This window comes from Leucoraja erinacea, chromosome 24, assembly GCF_028641065.1.
Source record: "Leucoraja erinacea ecotype New England chromosome 24, Leri_hhj_1, whole genome shotgun sequence".
Classification (NCBI taxonomy): Eukaryota; Metazoa; Chordata; class Chondrichthyes; order Rajiformes; family Rajidae; genus Leucoraja; species Leucoraja erinaceus.
In genome coordinates, this window is record NC_073400.1 from 16,708,518 (window position 1) to 16,728,420 (window position 19,903).

General features: G+C 45.4%; 1 protein-coding gene across 1 annotated transcript in view; it reads right to left on the minus strand.

Annotated features, from left to right (window-relative positions):
• Positions 1-217: 217 nt before the first annotated feature.
• The window catches only part of LOC129708687 (chemokine-like protein TAFA-3), a 185,398-nt gene continuing 165,712 nt past the window's right edge, over positions 218-19,903 (minus strand). The window contains exon 4 of the mRNA XM_055654612.1: positions 218-1,127. Within this exon, the coding sequence (XP_055510587.1) occupies positions 1,119-1,127 (9 nt within the window). The 3' untranslated portion in view covers positions 218-1,118. The remainder of the gene's footprint in view (positions 1,128-19,903) is intronic.

Here is a 19,903-nt window from a genome sequence, read left to right on the forward strand (position 1 = left end):
TGAGATGGACTATATTCACATCACCGCTCTCCCATCGTGGTATTGAAGGCCTGATATGATGAGCACAGACACAAGTAAATAGGCTCCCTACAAAGGTACAACATACAAAATCTGTCAAAGGCCTTACAAATCAGGGTTTTTCTTCTTCTCTAAACACACCGCATGATAAACTTGTTCTGAATGCCACATTGGAAGGAATGGAGTGGGGGTTGGGGGGGGGGGGGGGAAGGGGCGAAAAAATAAATGCTGTTTTTGAAATAGGCTCGGATTATCTGAATTCCACGATGGATCACAGGCCTGAATCCGCGTCGAGAGCTTGCCTGGTGCTCTGCAATCGTGTGACGTGACTTAGTACAGCACAAAAACAAGATGTTACAAAATAAAACTGCATGAGCATTTGCCTCAGAAGGTTTAGAGGTCTTCGTATGCCAATGTAATTCTGCCCTCGTTGTCTATATTCATGTGCTATTTCGTTCTTTCGGGATAATTCAGCCATAGAAAATCCCAGATTCAACTTTTCCAGCAAGAAAATTGTCTCAGGTAATTTGTTAACCTTAAGTTGAAAAGCTCCTCTTGAACTGCTGCAGGATCCTTTACAGAAAACTGAAAGCACTTCTAAATTATGTAAAGGCTGTTGAATAACTCCGTCTGCTGCACAGATCTTTGGTCTTTAGTTTGAAGCCTTGGAAAGAAAGGCAGATGGATCCCCATCGTGATGATCTATTGTCCTTTTTATTTGTCCCTCCCTTCTCTTCTCGACTTGTAAAAAGTTCCGTGTTTACGAAGGGAGGGGTGAGTGAAAATACCCGGACTGTCTTCGAGGCAATTTTCATCGGAAAGGAGAAGTCATTTGACGGCAACAGGTTCATGAAGAGAGGAGATGTCACGGGTTCCTTTGTGGACTGGTCGTCTGGATCTCCCGGGCTTGTGTACCCAACAGCTGGATATGGTGGCTCAGCCCCTCGCTGGAGAAGACATGGATCCCACAGTGCAGCTTTGGAGTTACGAGTAACAGACGACGGATGGAGACTCACAGCAGCTAAATCATTTTGTTGAGGTCAGTGGCACACGCAGGATAAGCTGCCTTGGTAAGGGTCCTCTCTCGCCCCATGCATGTGTCAGGAAACCTGCGAACCAAGGAGAGATGGCGTGAGAAAAAGGCACTCAAGAACATTGTTTTTACAAAGGTGAGAAAGTGGGATAACCTCGAACTCGTCCATGCCAACTAAGATGCCCCCTTCAAAGCTAGTTTGGCCCATATCCCTCAAAGCCTTTCTTATCTGTGTACCTGTCCCAATGTTCATGTAAATAAGTTCTAGGAGCAGAATTAAGCCATTTGGCACATCAAGACTACTCCACCATTCAATCATGGCTGATCTATCTTTCCCTCTCAATTCCATTCTCCTGCCTTCTCCACATAACACCTGAGACCCCTACTAATCAAGAATCTGTCAATCTCTGCCTTAAAAATATGCATTGACTTGGCCTCCACAGCAATGAATTCCACAAATTCACCACCTTCTGAATAAAGAAAATGATGCCCAGTCTGAAGAAGAGTTCCGACGCAAAACGTCACCCATCATTTTTCTCGGGAGATGCTGCCTGACCCGTTGAGTTACTCCAGCATTTTGTGTCTATACAATGTCATTTAAATGCTGTTATAGTATCTGCCTCAGTTACCTTCTCTGGCAGCTCGTTCCATATACTCATCACCCTCTGTGTGAAAATGTTGCCCCTCATGTTCCTATTACATCTTTACCAAAGACTAGTAATGCACTGAGATAAATAATTTTGCCTTATCCTTGTCTCATTGGGAGATTCCTTATTTTTAAACAGTTTCACATGCAGAGGGTGGCACAGTGGTGCAGCTAGTAGAATTGCTGCCTCACGGCGCCAGGGACCCAGATTCAATCCTGACCTCAGGTGCTGTCTGTATGGAGTTTGCACGTTGTCCCTGTGACTGTGTCGTTTTCCCCCCGGGTGCTCCAGTTTCTTCCTGCATTCTAAAGTTTGTTGTTTAATTGGCCCTCTGTAAATTGGCCCGATATGTCGGGAGGGGATGAGAAAGTGGGTAACATGAAACTAGCGTGAACAAGTGTTAACAGGTCATTGATGTCAGAGTGGACTCAGTGGGCGTGAGGGCCTGTTTCCGTGCTGTATTTAAACTAAACTAATACATCACCACTGCTGTATCTCAACAGCAATCAATTTCTCATGTTGTGGGATAAGTGTGCTGTACATCACATACCGCTAATAAAAAAGTCAAATATAAGGAACCAGCATCTGCAGTTCCTTGTGTCAACATGATTTTAATTTCAGGCTACAGCAAGGAAACATAAATGGATTATCCTTTCAAAGCAGAAATTCCTTATAAGATGCACCAAGTCTCCAAACATACAAAGAAGCAGAATTGAACCATGACTGGATATGCAGGGAATGGAAGGATATTTTGAGTAAAGAAGCAAGGAGGTCCTACTGTAGTTGTACAGGGCTCTGGAGTATTGTGTGCAGCTTTGGTCTCCTAATTTGAGGAATGCCATTCTTGCTATTGAGGGAGTGCAACATAGGTTCACCAGGTTAATTCCCAGGATGGCAGGACTGACAATATGATGAAAGAATGGATCGACTGGGCTTATATTCACTGGAAATTAGAAGGATGAGAGAAGATCTTATAGAAACATTTAGAATTCTTAAGGGATTGTACAGGCTAGATGCAGGAAAAATGTTCCAGATGTTGGGGGAGTCCAGAACCAGGGATCACAGTTTAAGAATAAGGGGTAGGCCATTTATTACTGAGATGAGGAAAAACATTTTTGCCCAGAGAGTTGTGAATCTGTGGAATTCACTGCCCAGAAGGCAGTGGAGGCCAATTCACTGGATATATTCAAGTTAGATGTAGCTCTTCGGGCTAACGGAATCAAGGGATATAGGGAAAAAGCAGGAACAGGGCACTGATTCTGGTTGATCAACCATGATCACAGTGAATGGTGGCGCTGGCTCGAAGGGCCGAATGTCCTAAACCTGCACCTACTTTCTATATGGATCATGTGCAGGCAGCTGAGATTAGTTTAACTTGGCATCTTGTTCGGCACAGACATTGTGGACCAAAGGGCCTGTTCCTGTTATGTACTGTTGTATATTCTATGCAACATGTCAGCTTTCTACCATTTACTTTTAGAACATAGAACAGCAGAGCACCAGGCCCTTCTGTACCGAGCATGATGCCAAGTTAAACTCATCTCATCTACCTGAACGTGATCCATATCCCTCCATTCCCTGCATATCCACAAGTAAGAGCTTAAACATGGAGCAGTGCAGCAGAGGGACAGGCCCTTTTGCCCACAATGTCTGCAGAATATGATGTCAAGACCAACTGCCTCAACTATCTCCTCTGGCAGCTCATTCAACATACCTGCTCTCCCCACAGTGAAAAGGTTGCTCTTCAGGTTCCTAATAAATCTTACTGAAGAAAGGTCCCAAGCAGAAATGTCACCCATCCTATTTCTCCAGAGATGATGCCTGGTCCATTGAGTTACTCCTGCTCTTTGTGTCTACCTTTGAACCTGTGAGGTCTTGTTCTTGATTCCTCTAGCCTGAGTAAAAGACTCTGTGCATTCACGCTGTGTAATCCTCATGATCTTAGACACCTCTTGGATCACCCCTCTTCATCCTGCACTCCAAGGTATAAAGTCCTTACCTGCCCAACCTCTTCCACAGTGCAGGCCCTCGATTCTTGGCTACATACATCCTCATAAGTCTTCTGTGCACCCTTACCAGCACAATAACATCTTTCCTCTGGGAGGGTGACCAAAACGAACACAATACTCCAAATACGGCCGCAGCAACTCCTTGTACATCTGTAACATAACGACCCAACTTCTACACTCGATACCTTGACTGATGAAGGCCAATGTACCAAAAACATTATTTACCACCCTATCTACCTGTGATGCCACTTTCAGGGAACTATGGACTATTTTGTGTGGGATGGAACTGCAGATGCTGGTTTACACAGAAGATAGACACAAAATGCTGGAGCAACTCAGCGGGGCAGGCAGCATCTCTGGAGAGAAGGAATGGGGGACACTTCTTCAGACTTGGGGGCCGTTTTGGGTCGAGACCCTTCTTCAGGATTGCGTCACATATCGGGTTGAAACCCTTCTTCAGACTATTCCAGCTGAGTGCAAAGTTTTGCCAGCAATTAATTTAAAACTCGATAATTAGAAATATAGAAATAACCATTAAAGTTGAAGTACATCATTCATTCTGTTCTTTTTATATCATTTTAATAAAGTTATTAAACATATAACACACATAGTTAATTAGAACATTAAACTAAGGCATGGTAATTGAAATAAAAAGCTTTTATTTCCTTTGCCTCCTTGTAATACAACCTCAATTAAAATCAATGGGAGGCGCAAAGCGCTGGAGTAACTCAGCGGGTCAGGCAGCATCTCTGGAGATCATGGATAGGCGATGTTTCGGGTTAGGACACTTCTTCAGGACTGAAAGCTGGAAGAGAGGAGGGTCAGGACAGAGCTTGGCTGGTAATAGGTGAACACAGCCGAGGGTTTTTGTTTTGATAGGCAGATTGTTGAACATAAGCCGGGGATGAAAGGTCAGGTGTGCAGGCGCAGTGGTGCAGTGGTAGAGTTGCAGCCTTACAACGCTATGGACCCGGGTTCGATCCTGACTACGGGTGCTGTCTGTACAGAGTCTGCACGTTCTCCCTGTGACCGTGTGGGTTTTCTCCGAGTGCTCTGGATTCCTCCCACTTTCTAAGGATGCACAGGTTTGTAGGTTAATTGGTTTCTGTAAAGATCACTGGTCGGTGTGGGCTCGGTGGGCCAAAGGGCCTGTTTCCGCGCTGTATCTCTAAACTTAAACTAAGTTGCAAATTGCGAATCTTGGGGTGAGAAAAGTTGTGAATTGGAAGGAATGCAGGTTGCAGATTGGGGGGGGGGGGGGGGGGGGGGGAAGGGGGATGGGGAGGTAAGAAACCAGTGGTGGGTCAGCCTGGGCTTAGGGGAGGATAGGGGAGAGGGGGGGGGGGGGGGGGGGGGGGGGGGGGGGGGGAGTGGGGGGAGGGGAGGGAAGGGAGTCAGGAGAAGCTGAAGTAAAAAAGTTACCTCACAATGTACTCATAGAAGCTGGATATTGTCACTTCCCTGTGTGCTCCTCTCCAACTCAAATGGCAGAACATGTCTACGTAATTCTCCACAGATAATCACCGTTCACAATTGCTCAAATTGTTAGATAACTAGGATAAGTGGATCCAAGTGGCATGGAATGACAACTTGAATTGATGATAATCTGGTTTAGAGATAGGCACACCATACATCTGTGACTAGTTCCTTGCCGACTAGTGCTATTTTAAGGCCTTTGCAAATGACACATTAGCTTGCTGGATAAATATAATTATAGCTTGAAACATTTTTGAAGGTGTCTTAATTCTGAAATCTTTTATCCCTTTGTAGGTTCTGTTTATAGCATTGTCAGCAGGTGGGAACTTCTTTATTGTACATCACCGTGTTTAAAATGACAGAAAATTAAAAGCAAGATTAAAACACAGACCTTCCTTAGCTTGGTGACGGAGTTACCAGCAGCTAGCGGATGAAACCGAGACCAACCAGAACAACCACAAGTATGAAGATAGATCATGGAACAGTGCAGCAGAGGAACAGGGCGTTCAGCCCACTAAGTCCATGCCGAATATCATGTCAAGGACAACTCTTATCTGCCTGCACATTATCCATATCACTCCATTCTCTGCATATACATGTGCCAATCTCAAAGCCTCTTAAGTCACTATCGCATCTGCCTCCACCACCACCTCTGGTAACAGAATCAAGGGATATGGGGTAAAAGCGGGAATGGGGTTTGGATGATCAACCATTATCATATTGAATGGTAGTGCTGGCTCGAAGGGCCGAATGGACTACTCCTGCACCAATTTTCTATGTAATGCATTCCAGGCACTCGTCACCCTCTGTGTAAATAAAATGTTGCCCCACACATCTCCTTTAAACTTTGCCCCTCTCACCTTATAGCTATGCCCTCTGTTATTTGATATTTACAACCTGGGAGAAAGGTTCTTACTGACTACCCTATCTATGCCTCTCATTATTTTATAATGAGCTGCTGTTCCTCCAATTTGCGCTGGGCCTCACTCTGACTAGAGGAGAACCAGGACAGAATAGTCAGTGTGGGAATGGGAGGGGGAATGGAATGAACCGATGATCGGTCACAAGAAGGAGGGACGGTGGTGTCGGCAGTAAGCGAAGGTCTGAAGGACGGACAGCTGGCTGGGCTGCCGACTGACGGGGCCACGGGTGAGGCGTTGCTGCTGTACTCCTTAGGATTTTGTGATGTACAAATTCTTCGCACGCCATCTGCGTGACGTGCAAATAATGGCCAAGTGGGAAAGGCCCTTTACCGTCTCCAGCTACATTTAATCTCTGTACCGCCTACTCCGCTCACATCAGTTTCACTCTCGCCTGGCACTCAGTCTGAAAAAGGGTTTCAACCTGAAACAATCGCCTATTCCTTTTCTCCAGTGATGCTGTCTGACCCACTGAGTTCCTCCAGCTTATTGTGTCTATCTTTGGTGTAAAGTAGCGTTTACAGTTCCTCCCGACACATGCAAGCGCATAACTAAAATAAATTAAACTCACTGTTGAAGTTAAAATGAGTAGGATCACTTTACCGTCTTGATCAGTTTTAAACTGTTGGGAGGCAAGTTCGCTAATCTCAGAGTACAGGGATTGTCTTTAGGTAGACAAAAATGCTGGAGAAACTCAGCGGGTGCAGCTGCATCTATGGAGCGAAGGAAACACCCTTCTTCAGAAGTTGTCCTTGGTTGTGTTAACAGAGGGAGCACAGTGGCACAGCGGTAGAGTTGCTGCTTTACAGCCCCAGGTTTAATCTTGTCCTCTGGTGCTGTCTGTACGGAGTCTGTACTTTCTCCCTGTGACTGCGTGGGTTTTCTCCGGTGCTCCGGTTTCCTTCACCATTCCAAAGATGTGCACGAATGTGTAGGTTACGTGACTTCTATGAATTGTCCCTTGGGTGTAGGATAGAACTAGTGCGTGGGTGATCACTGGTCAGTGTCGACTCGGTGGGCCGAAGGCCCTATTTCCATGCGGTATCTCTAAGAACAAAAACTTTCCTTAAGGGTACCATAGCGTCAGGTACTATGGTACCTTTCACTTTGAGAAGTGAGATAAAGATCAAAAGCAGCTGAAACCCCAATCAAATACACACACAGCAGCACCCAGATCTATGTCGGGTGGCACAGTGGCACAGCTGCTGCCACACTGTGTCTGAGATCCGGGTTCGATCTAGACCTCAGGTGCTGTTTGTGTGGAGTTTGCACATTCTCCCTGTGACTCCGTCGGTTTCCTCCCTGGTTACTTCCCGCTGGCCCACTGAGTCCACCCCAACCATCGATCACCCATGCACACTAGTTCACTTATTCCACTTTCTCATCCATGTTCTCAAAACCCTAACTATCCACTAGGGGCAATTTACAGTGGGGCAATTAACCAACAAACCTACACATCTTTGAGATGTGGGCGGAAACTGTAGCACCTGGAGGAAAGCCCAGAGACAATGCCCAAGGTCAGGATCGAACCTGGGTCTCTGGTGCTGTGAGGCAGCAACTATACCAGCTGCTCTACTGTGCCACCCATCATTCTGATGTTCAAATATTATGGATAGATATCAGATCAAATTTCTCAGTCCATCACAGATTGCAATAATGTAAGAGCAGCAATGGATATAAGCTCATAAATTATAGCAGAATTAGGCCATTCGGCCCATCAAATCTACTACGCCATTCAATCATTCCCCTCTCGACCCTATTCTCCTGCCTTCTCCCTATAACTCCTGACACCCATACTTATCTATCGATCTCCACCTTGACTTGGCCTGCACAGCTGTCTGTGGCAATGTATTCCACAGATTCACCACCTGTGTATGTTTTACCTCTTAACCATCTAGCTTAAAGTATCATCGGGGTAATGTCATAATGGGCATCCGGCCATAGGCCATGGTACAATGAAGCAATGCAGCTCCTCAATTATTCCCCTTAGTATTTGCAAATGCGTTAGCCAGCAACTGTGTGTGGTAATTGCGAAACTGAATGCAGCTAATTAGATATCTAATTAGTAAATAAGAATTGAGTAATGGATACTGGCATTGGGCATGTGACCTTCATACCAATGCCTTCACTATTCTCTGTAGCATTGTTAAGAAGTGTGTGTGTGTGTCTGGTGCGCGCGTGCATGCTTGTGTCTGTGTGAGTGTGTGTGTGTGTGTCTGGTGTGTGTCTTGTGTGTGTGTGTGTGTGTGGTGTGTGTGTGTGTGTGTGTGTGTGTGTGTGTGTGTGTGTGTGTGTGTGTGTGTGTGTTGGTGTGTGTGTGTGTGTGTGTGTGTGTGTGTGTGTCTGTGTGTGTGTGTGTCTGTGTGTGTGTGTGTGTGTGTGTGTGTGTGTGTGTGTGTGTGTGTGTGTGTGTGTGTGTGTGTGTGTGTGTAGTGTGTGTGTGTGTGTGTGTGTGTTGTGTGTGTGTGTGTGTGTGTGTGTGTGTGTGTGTGTGTGTGTGTGTGTGTGTGTGTGTGTGTGTGTGTGTGTGTGTGTGTGTGTGTTGGTGTGTGTGTGTGTGTGTGTGTGTGTGTGTGAGTTGGGTGTGTGTGTGTGTGGTGGATGTGTGTGGTGTGTGTGTGTGTGGTGTGTGTTTATGTGTATATGCATGTCTGGTGTGTGAGTGTGTATTAAGTACGCTTTAAATAAATCTTCAAATCTGCACTGGAAATGCATTTACTGGGAAACTATTTTCTACATGTTTGCTTATGTACCACCATAACCATAGCTTTTGTTTTCTGCTCTTTTAACAATGAAATAAATCAGCCAGCTTCTGCTGAGACTATGATCGTACTGACCTTTTTATTCGTGACTTCCACTTGGCGCCCAGAGTGCACAGAATAGAATCCACTTAGAAGAAAATAATATTTTCCTGACCTCCCTCCAAATGTTTATCACACAATGAGCCAGACACAAGAGCAAAATGGGTGTCCTGTGGTGGGAATTGCTTTAATAATCTGTGGTCTCATTTTCGACCTGCTAGGACTGAGCACAGTCACTTGCGAGTGTTACTGTGTAAAATCCCTGGCATATCGAGGACATTTTGTATGGAGGAAATCTTCTCAGTAGGAATAGCTTTGTGAAGGATTAGTAGAAAATACTGGCAAGTCTGTTTAACCTTGCAATCACTTATAGGTTACAAGTATTATATTTCACCTTTTAAACTATTACAGTGGCAAAGAGTCATTGAGTGATACATTGTGGAAACAGGCCCTTTGGCTTAACCTGCCCACACCAGCCAATATGTCCCAGCTATACTAGTCCCACCTGCCCGCATTTGGTCCATATCCCTCCAAACCCGTCCTTTCCATGTACCTGTCTAACTGTTTCTTAAATATTGGGATAGTCCCTGCCTCAACTACCTCCTCCGGCTGTTTGTTCCATACACCCACCATCCTTTGTATGAAAAAGTCACCCCTCAAACTCCTATTAAATCTTTTTCCCTTCACCTTAAACCTATGGGGTCAAGGAAAGAGCGTTCACGTCACGGCCCTGTTTCCACCAATCTTTCCACCACCACGCACAAGAAGCGCAAGACAGACAGCATTGTATGCAGATGCCGAGACGTGTGTTCAGCTCAACAACTAATCTTGTGTGTGGACTCGATAAAAAAGACCGTAAACCTATGTCCTCTAGTCCTTGATTCACTAACTCTGGGCAAGAGACTGTGCAGCTACCCAGTCTATTCCTCTCATGATTTTATACTTCTCTATAAGATCACCCCACATCCTCCTGCGCTCCAATGAATAGAGTGCCAGCCTACTCAACCTCTCCCTATAGCTCCAGACTTGGCAACATCCACATAAATCTTCTCTGTACCCTTTCCAGCTTGACAACATCTTTTCTACAAAACAGTGCCCAGAATTGAACACAATACTCTAAATGCGGTCTCACCAACGTCTTATACAACTGCAACATGACCTCCCAACTTCTATACTCAATACTCTGCCTGATGAAGGCCAATGCACCAAAAGCGTTTTTGACCACCTGAACTACCTGCGACTCCACCTTTAAGGTACCATGCACCTACATCTACAACATGACCCAGAAGCCTACTATTCAAAGTGTAGGTCCTGCCCATGTTAGACTTCCCCAAATGCAACACCTCACATTTCTCTGCATTAAATCCCATTTTCTCCTAGAAAGAAAAGAAAAAAAAGGAAAAACAATCGCTCTATTGTAACACAAAACTCCGCAAAAAAGGATATACCAACCGTGTTTTTTTTACATTTTATACCCCCCGTTACCAGATCCTGGTACCATTTATATTTTAAATTACTATTGCACCTTATGCTTGTAATAGTTCAATAAATGCAGACCACGTCTTTTGGAAGTGGTCCAGAACCAGGGGCCACAGTTTGAGAATAAGGGGTAAGCCATTTAGAACGGAAATGAGTAAAAACTTTTTCACACAGAGAGTTGTGAGTATGTGGAATTCTCTGCCTCCTGTGGAGGCTGGCTCTCTGGATGCTTAAAGATAGCGGAGTCCAGGGATATGGAGAGATGGCAGGAACAGGGTACTGATTGTGGATGATCAGCCATGATCACATTGAATGGCTCGAAGGGCCAAATGGCTCATAGGGCCGAATGGCCTACTCCTGCACCTATTGTCCATTGTCGCCTGTCCATATCGTACAGTGATGCTGCCTGACTTGCTGAGTTACTCCAGCACATTGTGTCTTTCCTAGGGGGACCTCCTACTTTGGTTCAGGTTGGAGCAGTTCCACCTATTCAATAAACACACCTCCTCCCAAACTCAACATCTTCCATTGTTTTCCATTTCCAAAGCTCAAACTCATCTGCTATCACAATTCCACACAAGACAGGAAAGCTTTGGAGGGATATGGGCCAGATGTGGGCAAATGGCACAAGATTAGATGGGGCATCATTCTTTACTATAAAGTTTGGACTTTAGAGATACAGCATGGAAACTGACCCTTCGGTCCATCGATTCAGCACCAACCAGCAATCTCCTCATACACTAATACTATCCTACAGACTAGGGACAATTTACAACTGTACCAAGGCCAATTAACCTGCAAACCTATACATCTTTGGAGTGTGGGAGGAAACCAGAGCACCCAGCGAAAACCCACGCGGTCACAAGGAAAACGTACAAACTCCGTAGACAGCACTGTAGTCAGGATCAAACCCGGGTCTCCGGCGCTGTAAGGCAGCAACTCTACCACTGCCCCACTGTGTCGGTTCATGGAATATAATCCCAAACTCAGTAATAGGAGCGTTCTGCACACATCCATCAAAGTATCGCCACAGGAGAAATGCCGAGCGATGATTCACTCCGCTCTGAAACCCCTGTGATCACAGATGCCAAATTTTAGCAAATTCATTTCACTCAAGTTGATATCAAGAAACATCTGACATCAGTTACAGAAAAGACTTAGGGACTAGACAAAATCCCAGACGTACTGAAGCAGCAATGATGTAGAACTACCCAAGTCTTCAGCTAAGCTGCTTCAGTAAATATACCACACTGGTATAGACCAAACAGTGGGAAAGATTACCTTTTGTTATGTACTTGAGTTTGCCTTGATTTATGCCTTGACTTATGTATCTAAGTTATGTATGTATAGTATTACCTAATCTGTTTGGATAGCATGCAAAATAAAGTTTTTCACTGTACCTCGGTACAAGTGACAATAATAATCCTACACCTAAAGCTAATACATGGCAACCATCAATCACCTGGCCCCACTAGTTCTATGCTATCCCACTTTCATATCCACTCTGTACACACTAAGTGCAATTTACAGAGGTCAATTAACCACAAACCCGCACTTCTTTGGGATGTGGGAGGAAGCCGGAGCACTCGATGCAAACCCATGTGGTCACAGGGAGAACGTGCAAACTCCACACAGTCATCACCCAAGGTCAGGGTTGACGCCGGGTCTCTGGTGCTGTGAGGCAGCACCTCTACCACTGTGCTGCTGAGTTACTCCAGCACTTTAGCGCCGCTTGCTAGGGAGAAGTCATCTCCCACTAATGCAACCCTATTATTCTGATGGCTTTTTGCAATTTCCCACTACATCTGTTCCTCTAACTCCTACTGACTGCCGTGTGCGTATAGTACAGTCCACTGAAGGGTTACAGATAACTTAAACTACTTACTATTCCATCAGTAGAGTGACGCAGGGTCAGCGTTTGTGACCTGAGGATTTACGTCGCAACAATACTCCGTGAGTTACTGAGTAAAGAGACAGTCCATTTTGCATTCTGGCCTACATCGCCCATCAACTTGCATTTGCAGCTCAGTGGTGCAGCTGTTAGAGCTGCTGCCTCACAGCGCTGGAGATCCCGGTTCGATCCTGACCTCAGGTGCCACCTGTGTGTGGAGTTTGCACTGTGACCGTGTGGCTTTCCTCCGGGTGCTCTGGTTTACTCCAACATCCCATAGACCTGCGGGTTTGAGGGTAAATTGGCCCTCTGTAAATTACTTCTAATGTGTAGGGAGTGGATGCCAGTGGGATAAAATGGAATGAATGTGAACGGGTGATTGATGGTCGGCGTGGACTAGGTGGGACAAAGGGCCTGTCTTAATACTGTATCTCTGAACTAAACTAAAAGTTTCAGTCAACAAGCATTATTTTCAGTGACACTGTTCCAGTGCTACGTCAAATGTGATTCTCCATTAATTAATTTTAGATGGCCATAAGCTTGATAGCTAGCGTGAATTCTGTCATCATTCAGCTAGCGTGAATTCTGTCATCTTGACCTTGGATGCTGTCTGTATGGAGTTTGCACGTTCTTCTGAGTGGGTTTCCTCCGCCTACTCCGGTTTCCTCCCACATTCCAAAGATTTGTGGGTTTGTAGGTTAATAGGGCTCTGTAGATTGCCAATAGTTTGTAGGGAGTGGATGAGAAAGTGTGATAACACAGAACTAGTGTGAATGGTCAGCATGGGCTCAGTCGGCCGAAGGGCCTGTTTTCATGCTCTATCTCTAAACTAAACTAAACTAAATACAGTCATTCACATACATAGTGAATGTTAATAATTGAAGTAGCTGGAATATTTGAGATAAAACAGTACATGAATCCAAACCATTTTCAGTTTCACGTTTCAAACATCATGACAAATATAATTTAAAAGATACAAAATAAACAAACACGCCACATGTTACACTGCACGGTGATGGATATATGGTTCACAGATAAATAAATGACGTTATTTGCTGGAATACTTATTCAGACTGATAACTAAATAGACACTTACACATCCACATAGAAAGTGACAAAGTGCGTTTAGTGTTATCGAATCCTGTATAACAAAACCACTTGCATGCAATTTGTTCCTCTTTGAGTTGACTGAAAATATTCAGGTTGTTGCCACTATGTAGTGGCATAGTGATGCAATGGTAGAGTTGCTGCCTTACAGTGCCAGAGATCAGGGTTCGATCCTGACAACGGGTGCTGTTTGTATGGAGTTTGTACGTTCTCCCTGTAACCATGTGGGTTATCTCTGGGTGCTCCGGTTTCCATCCACACTCCAAATACATACAGGTTTGTAGGTTAATTGGTAAATTGAAAATTGTCCCTGGTGTGTAGGATAGTGTGAATGTACAGGGTGATGGCTGGTCGGCGTGGTCTCGGTGGGCCGATGGGTCTGTTTCCACTCTGTATCTCTAAAGTCCAGTGGATCACATTGCCACCAGCTGGTATAATATGAACACTGAAGTCTTCCAGCTTTCAACCCTCCATCCCGTACTACAATCAGTCTGAAGAAGGGTCCTGACCCGAAATGTCATCTATCCATGTCCTCCAAAGTGCTGCCCAACCGGCTGAGTTATTCCGCTCTTATTCCACCCACAATGTCTGTGCCGCACATGATGCCAAGACCAACACCTATCTCCATGCACATAATCCATATCCCTCCATTCCCTAGATAGACACAAAATGCTGGAGGGACTCAGCAGGTCAGGCAGCATCCCTGAAGAAAAGGAAGTCTTTTTCTCCAGAGATGCTGCCTGACCCGCTGAGGTATTCCAGTATTTTATGTCTATCTTCGGTATAAAACAGATTCTGCAGTTCCTTCCTACAAATTCCCTCCATTCCCTGTATATCCTAGTGCCTGTCCAACAGCCTCTTAAATGCCACAATCATATCTGTCCACCACCACCCCTGACAGTGTTTCCGAGCACTCCTTCCCCACTGTATAAAAGAACTTGCCCGGCACATCTACTTTAAACTGTGCCCGTCTCACCTTAAAGTTATGCCCACTGGTAGTTGATATGTCCATCCTACTGCCACATATAGAAGTATCAATATGTGGTCGTAAGTTAATTAGTTATAGTTATGCTTAATGTAACGTGTACCGGGGCACAGTGAAATGCTCTTTTGTTGTGTGCTATCCAGTCAGTGGAAAGACAATACATGATCACAATCAATCTGTCCACAGTGTACAGATACAGGATAAAGGGAGTAACATTTAGTTGCAAGATAAAGTCTAAAAAAGTCTGATTAAAGATAGTCTGAGGGTCTCCAAAGAGGTAGATGGTAGGTCAGGACCGCTCTGTAGTTGGTGACAACTGTTGGGAGAAACTGACAGAGATTGGGAGATATTTTATTGTACAGAGCATTTTGAATGGCGATGTATATCTGTACAAAATAGCTTACAGCATGACTGAATATACAATACTTAATGTGTGCACTGGGAGCAATTAAGAAAGGGAAAGTCTGTCATAATTTATTTACAGATTGAAAAGGTGAGGGCGCATGTCTTAATTTCCATTGGGACTGGAAAGACCATATGCTGTTAGACATTTGATACCACTGCATTGTAAAGATGGATGATTCCACTAACCATGTTCTATGCGAAGGCTGTAAGTCAGAATGATGGAATGTGGAGCAGCGCAGCACAAGAACAGGCTCTTCAACCTACCAGGAATGTGCCGTCCTTAATGCCAAGCTAACTAATCCCATCTGCCTGTACATGGCTCATAACTTTCTAAGTTTTGGTTTAGAGATATAGCATGGAAACAGGCCCCTCGGCCCACTGAGTCTGCGCCGACCAACAATCACTATTCTCCACATTGGGGACAATTATCAGAAGCCAATTAACCTACGTCTTTGGGATGTGGGAGGAAACTGGAACACCTGGAGAAAACCCACAAGGTCGCAGATAGAATGTACAAACTCTGTACAGCCAGCACCTGTAATCAGGAATGAACCCAGGTCTCTGGCTCTGTACGGCAGCAACACTACCGCTGCACCACCCTGCCTGTTTGTATGACCGTGGAAATATCTCCTAAACATTGCTCTCAGATTTGCTTCTAATCTCCGACTCCCTTGGCAGTGTGTGCCAGGCATTTACCACAGTACGCAAAAAAAAACCTCATCCTTGTCTCACACATCTTTAGAGTTTGGCTTTTTCACCTTAAAGATATGTCATCCACTATCTGGCATTTCTACCCAGTGAAAAAGGCTCTGACTATCTATCATATCTGTCCCTCATAATTCTATACCTATCAGATCTTCCCTCAGACTGGTGTCCCAGAGCAAACAATCCAAGCTTGTCCAGCTCTCCTTAAACCCTCTGATTCAGGCGACTTCCTGGTGAACCTCTTCCGCGCCCTCTCCAAAGCCTCCACATCCTTCCTAGAGTGTGGGGACCAGAAGTGTACATAATACGCCAGTCTTTCAATATTCGGTAAGTCATCGACTCTCCTGACTAGGAAACAAATCACTTTTGTCACTGGGTCTAAAACTTGGAACAGCTAACTCCCTAAGTTTAAACCTAACTACGGGTGCTGCCTGAACGGAGTTTGTACGTTCTCCCTGTGACCCCCTGGGTTTTCTCCGGGTGCTCCGTTTTCCTCCCGCACTCCAAAGAGCTGCAGGGTGTAGATTAATTGGCTCTTGTAAATTGTAAATTGTCCCTAGTGTGTAGGATAGTGCAGGTGTACGGGGGTGATCGCTGGAAAGGACTCTGTGGGCCGAAGGGCCTGTTTCTGCACAATATCTCTAAAGTCTAAATCTGCTTATACAAAAGTAAGAAAGTGCTCAGAGACTGCAAGCGGTGTGGAACAAATTCCATAGTTAGTGCACATCGTTACAACATTCGATAAGAAGTAACAGTAATTGTCATCTGTTCACTATTATTTTTCAGAAGTCCTGCTCTGACAATGGAGGAGGTAATCTTGAGGCACTTTGGCACACTAATTGCCTCACATTCAATGTTTACACCACTCCATGATGTTTTGTGGTGCAAGGATTAATCGATACTCAACAACTCCCAGCTTTATAATAACAAGTGAGACTATAATAAAAAATGTATCAAAACAAAATTGATACAGAGACAAATTACAGCTGGAAAGTATCTGCTAAATTTCAGGTTGAAATTTATTGTTTCACTAGACCAAGTGCTCCCCCAACGCACCCGTTCCCTACCCGTAGCCCCCACGGGAGGTGTGGTCCTCCAACTCAAACCATTCCCGAACGCAAGATTCCAGCACTCCCGTTTCCTTCCTCAGCAGTGATCTTCAAAAAACATTCCAATTGCACTTGCCTTGCATGTTGCAATAGCAATTTGCTCTCCCCCTGCTAATCGAGTCATTGTGACGTCATCAGCTGAAGCTGGTCAGTTTGAAATTCAAACACGTCATCATTTGGTTTGAAATTCAAGGTAATTAATCAGTAATAAGTCGAGAAATAAAGCAGAAAATGTTCAGTGAAAGTGATCTCTGCCTCAAGCTGAATAATGTGAATCAGAATATGTAAAAATCTAGTGAAAGTTGGCATTTTTAAAGCTTTAATCGCGAATAATGTCAAATATAGGATGAAATCTTCATTGAGGCTTGTCTCTGTTAGCTGTGCCATTGTGACGTCATCAATTTAAACTGGTGGTTTTAATTTCAGTCTTTTGACTTAATCAGTAATGAGTGGAGAATAGGTTGAGAAATAAAGCATGACATGGATAGGGGAAGGTGAGGAGTGGAGAGGTGGAGGATAGAGGGATTGGAGGGGGGTAGGGAAGGGAGAGGAGTTATGGAGGGAGTGACTGAGTGTTGGGGAAAGGAGAGGGAGAGGTGAAGGAGGGATTGGGGGATGGGAAAGACCCTGTGAGGTGATGAAGGAGAGTGGGGGGATTGAGGGAGAGGAGGGGTAGGGAGGGAGAGAGGAGAAAGTGGGGGAGGTGAGGAGGGAGAGTGCGGGAGGAGGAGGGGGAATAGAGGGCGAGGAGTGGGGGAGGTAGGGAGTGGGGAATAGAGGCAGAGGAGGGCAGTGGGGGAGGTGAGGAGGGATAGTGGGTGGATAGAGGGAGGTGAGGAGTGGGGGGGGGGGGGGAGGGGATAGGGAGAGAAGTTATGGAGGGAGTGATGGGGTAGGGGAAAGCAGAGTGAGGGAGGGATTGGGGAAGGGGAGGGGAAAGTATGAGGGTGAAGAGGAGGGGGTGGGAGTGCTGGGGGATGAGGGGAAATGAGCTGTGCCTGCGCAGTTGGGGGCTATGCATGAGTGGTGGAATCTTGCGTTGGGGGAACGGGTTGCGTTCGCAGAACAGGTGATTGGTGGAATACTGCACTTAGTCTAGTAACAAATATATTTTATAAATCGCATTATATTTACAATATAACAATATTCTCCATAGAAAATGGAAAATAATTCTAAATTATACATTCAGTCAATGGTGGGCATTATTGATATGTAACTGAGATAAAATGGCATTAGCTTAAAAAAAAGTTTAAATGTATTTTATTGTTTAAAAAGCCAGGAATTTAATTTCTTATATTCTCCGTGTCCAGGCTGACCATCGATCACATGTTCACACGAGCTCTGCGTTATCCAACTTTCTCATCCACTCCCTACATACTTTGCAATTTACAGAGGCCAATTAACTGTGTCCAGCACAGTTCCTTGTGTCTCCAACATACTCATTGATGTTAGGTGTGGGGATAGTGAGGATGATTTAGTCCAAGGTATCTCTATAACATGGTTCAACATGGGTGTGTGTTGAATTCTAGATGAGGTGAGAGTGATGATCTTTGACATACAGACAGCTTTGCATTGAATGCGTTATCAAAGAGCCCTAGTATAATTGAAGTGAAAGGGTAACAAGAGAAGATTGATCCACCAGCTACAATAATATCCAACACAAAGGCAATTTGGTTTTGGGCTAATCCTCCCAGGCCTGGTACATCATTGAAGCCTCCCCAGGGCGATGTACTAATCCTAGCCATCTGCTTCGTCAATGGCACTCCCTACACCGTGATGTTTGCTCGTCATTGTCTGCTAATTCACTGCTTCTATTCATGGCTCCTCAGATAATGAAGTGGTCTGTATGAACATGCAGCTAGAGCTGGATTTGGGTGGCAAATGGCAGCGCCGTTCATGTGAATGCCAAACAGCGACCATCTCCAACACACGAAGGGGCGGCACGGTGGCACAGCGGTAGAGTTGCTGCCTCACAGCACCAGAGACCCATGTTCGATCCTGACTACGGACACTATCTGTACGGAGTTTGCATGTGAATGCATGGGTTTTCTCCGAGTGCTCCAGTTTCTTCCCACACCCAAAGAATGTACAGGTGTGAAGGTTAATTGGCTGTGGTAACATTGTAAATTGTCCCTAGTGTGTAGGATAGTGCTAATGTACGGATGATCACTGGTTGGCACGGACTGGATGGACAGATGGGCTGTGGTGTATCTCTAAAGTCGAAAGCCTAAAGGGCCTGTCCCATGAGCATGCGACTGCATGCGGCGAGCGTGACCAAACTGGAAGCGGGGCCCGCGCGGAGGTCGAGTGAGCAACGTGAAGTTCAAGCGAAGTCCGCGGGAAGTTCGCGAGTGACGTACGGCGTCAAGACGCTGCATACGGCGTCGAAACACTGCGCATGCCCGTCAAGGCGGCTGCGGGCTGGCTGGCCTTTGCCGCGCGGAATTTTTGAACTGTCAATTTTTCGGAATCCTGAGCGATGTCGGGACCAGCTCCGCACAATTCCATACGGCTCCGGCAATCGAAGTGGGACCGGCCCCGCGAGGCCGTACGGCTCAAGCGACCACGTTAGGTCGCGCTTGCCGCATGCAGTCACATGCTCGTGGGACAGGCCCTTTAGGATCTATCATCACCCCTTGATAAAACACATTCTGGAGATCTCTGCTGATCAGCATGTTACCTGGAACAGTCACGGAGTCTTAGAGTCATAGAGTTATTAAGTCACACAGCACAGAAACAGACACATCAGCCCAATTTGCCCATACCAAGCAAGATGCCCCATCTGCAAAAGTCCCACCTGCACACATTGGGCCCATATCTCACTAAACCTTTCCTGTCCGTGTAACTGTCCAAGATCATAGTGTGGTTACCACAGCAGGTCAGAGACCTTGTGTAATAGACTCAGCTTTTGATTCTACAAATCTGTGGAATTTTTTAGTGACCTTGCCTAACTATCTATTGGAGACACATACTTGATCCCATCTCCAACCCACCACACCTAGTTTGAATGATCCACCTCTGCCCCACTACATGAATGTACAATTCCTCTTGGGATCCAGTGCTTTATGGGACATGCCTTCACTGAGATCTCATGGCTAGGTTTGGAATAAGGATTTTTGATCTTAAGAGATACAGTGCAGAAACAGACCCTTTGGCCCACCAAGTCCGCGCCGACCAGCGATCACCCGTACACTACCACTATCCTATCCACCAGGGACAATTTACAATTTTACCAAAGCCAATTAACCTGTATGTCTTTGGAATATGGGAGAAAACCGGGACACCCGGAGAAAACCCATGTACCCATGCAGATGCTGG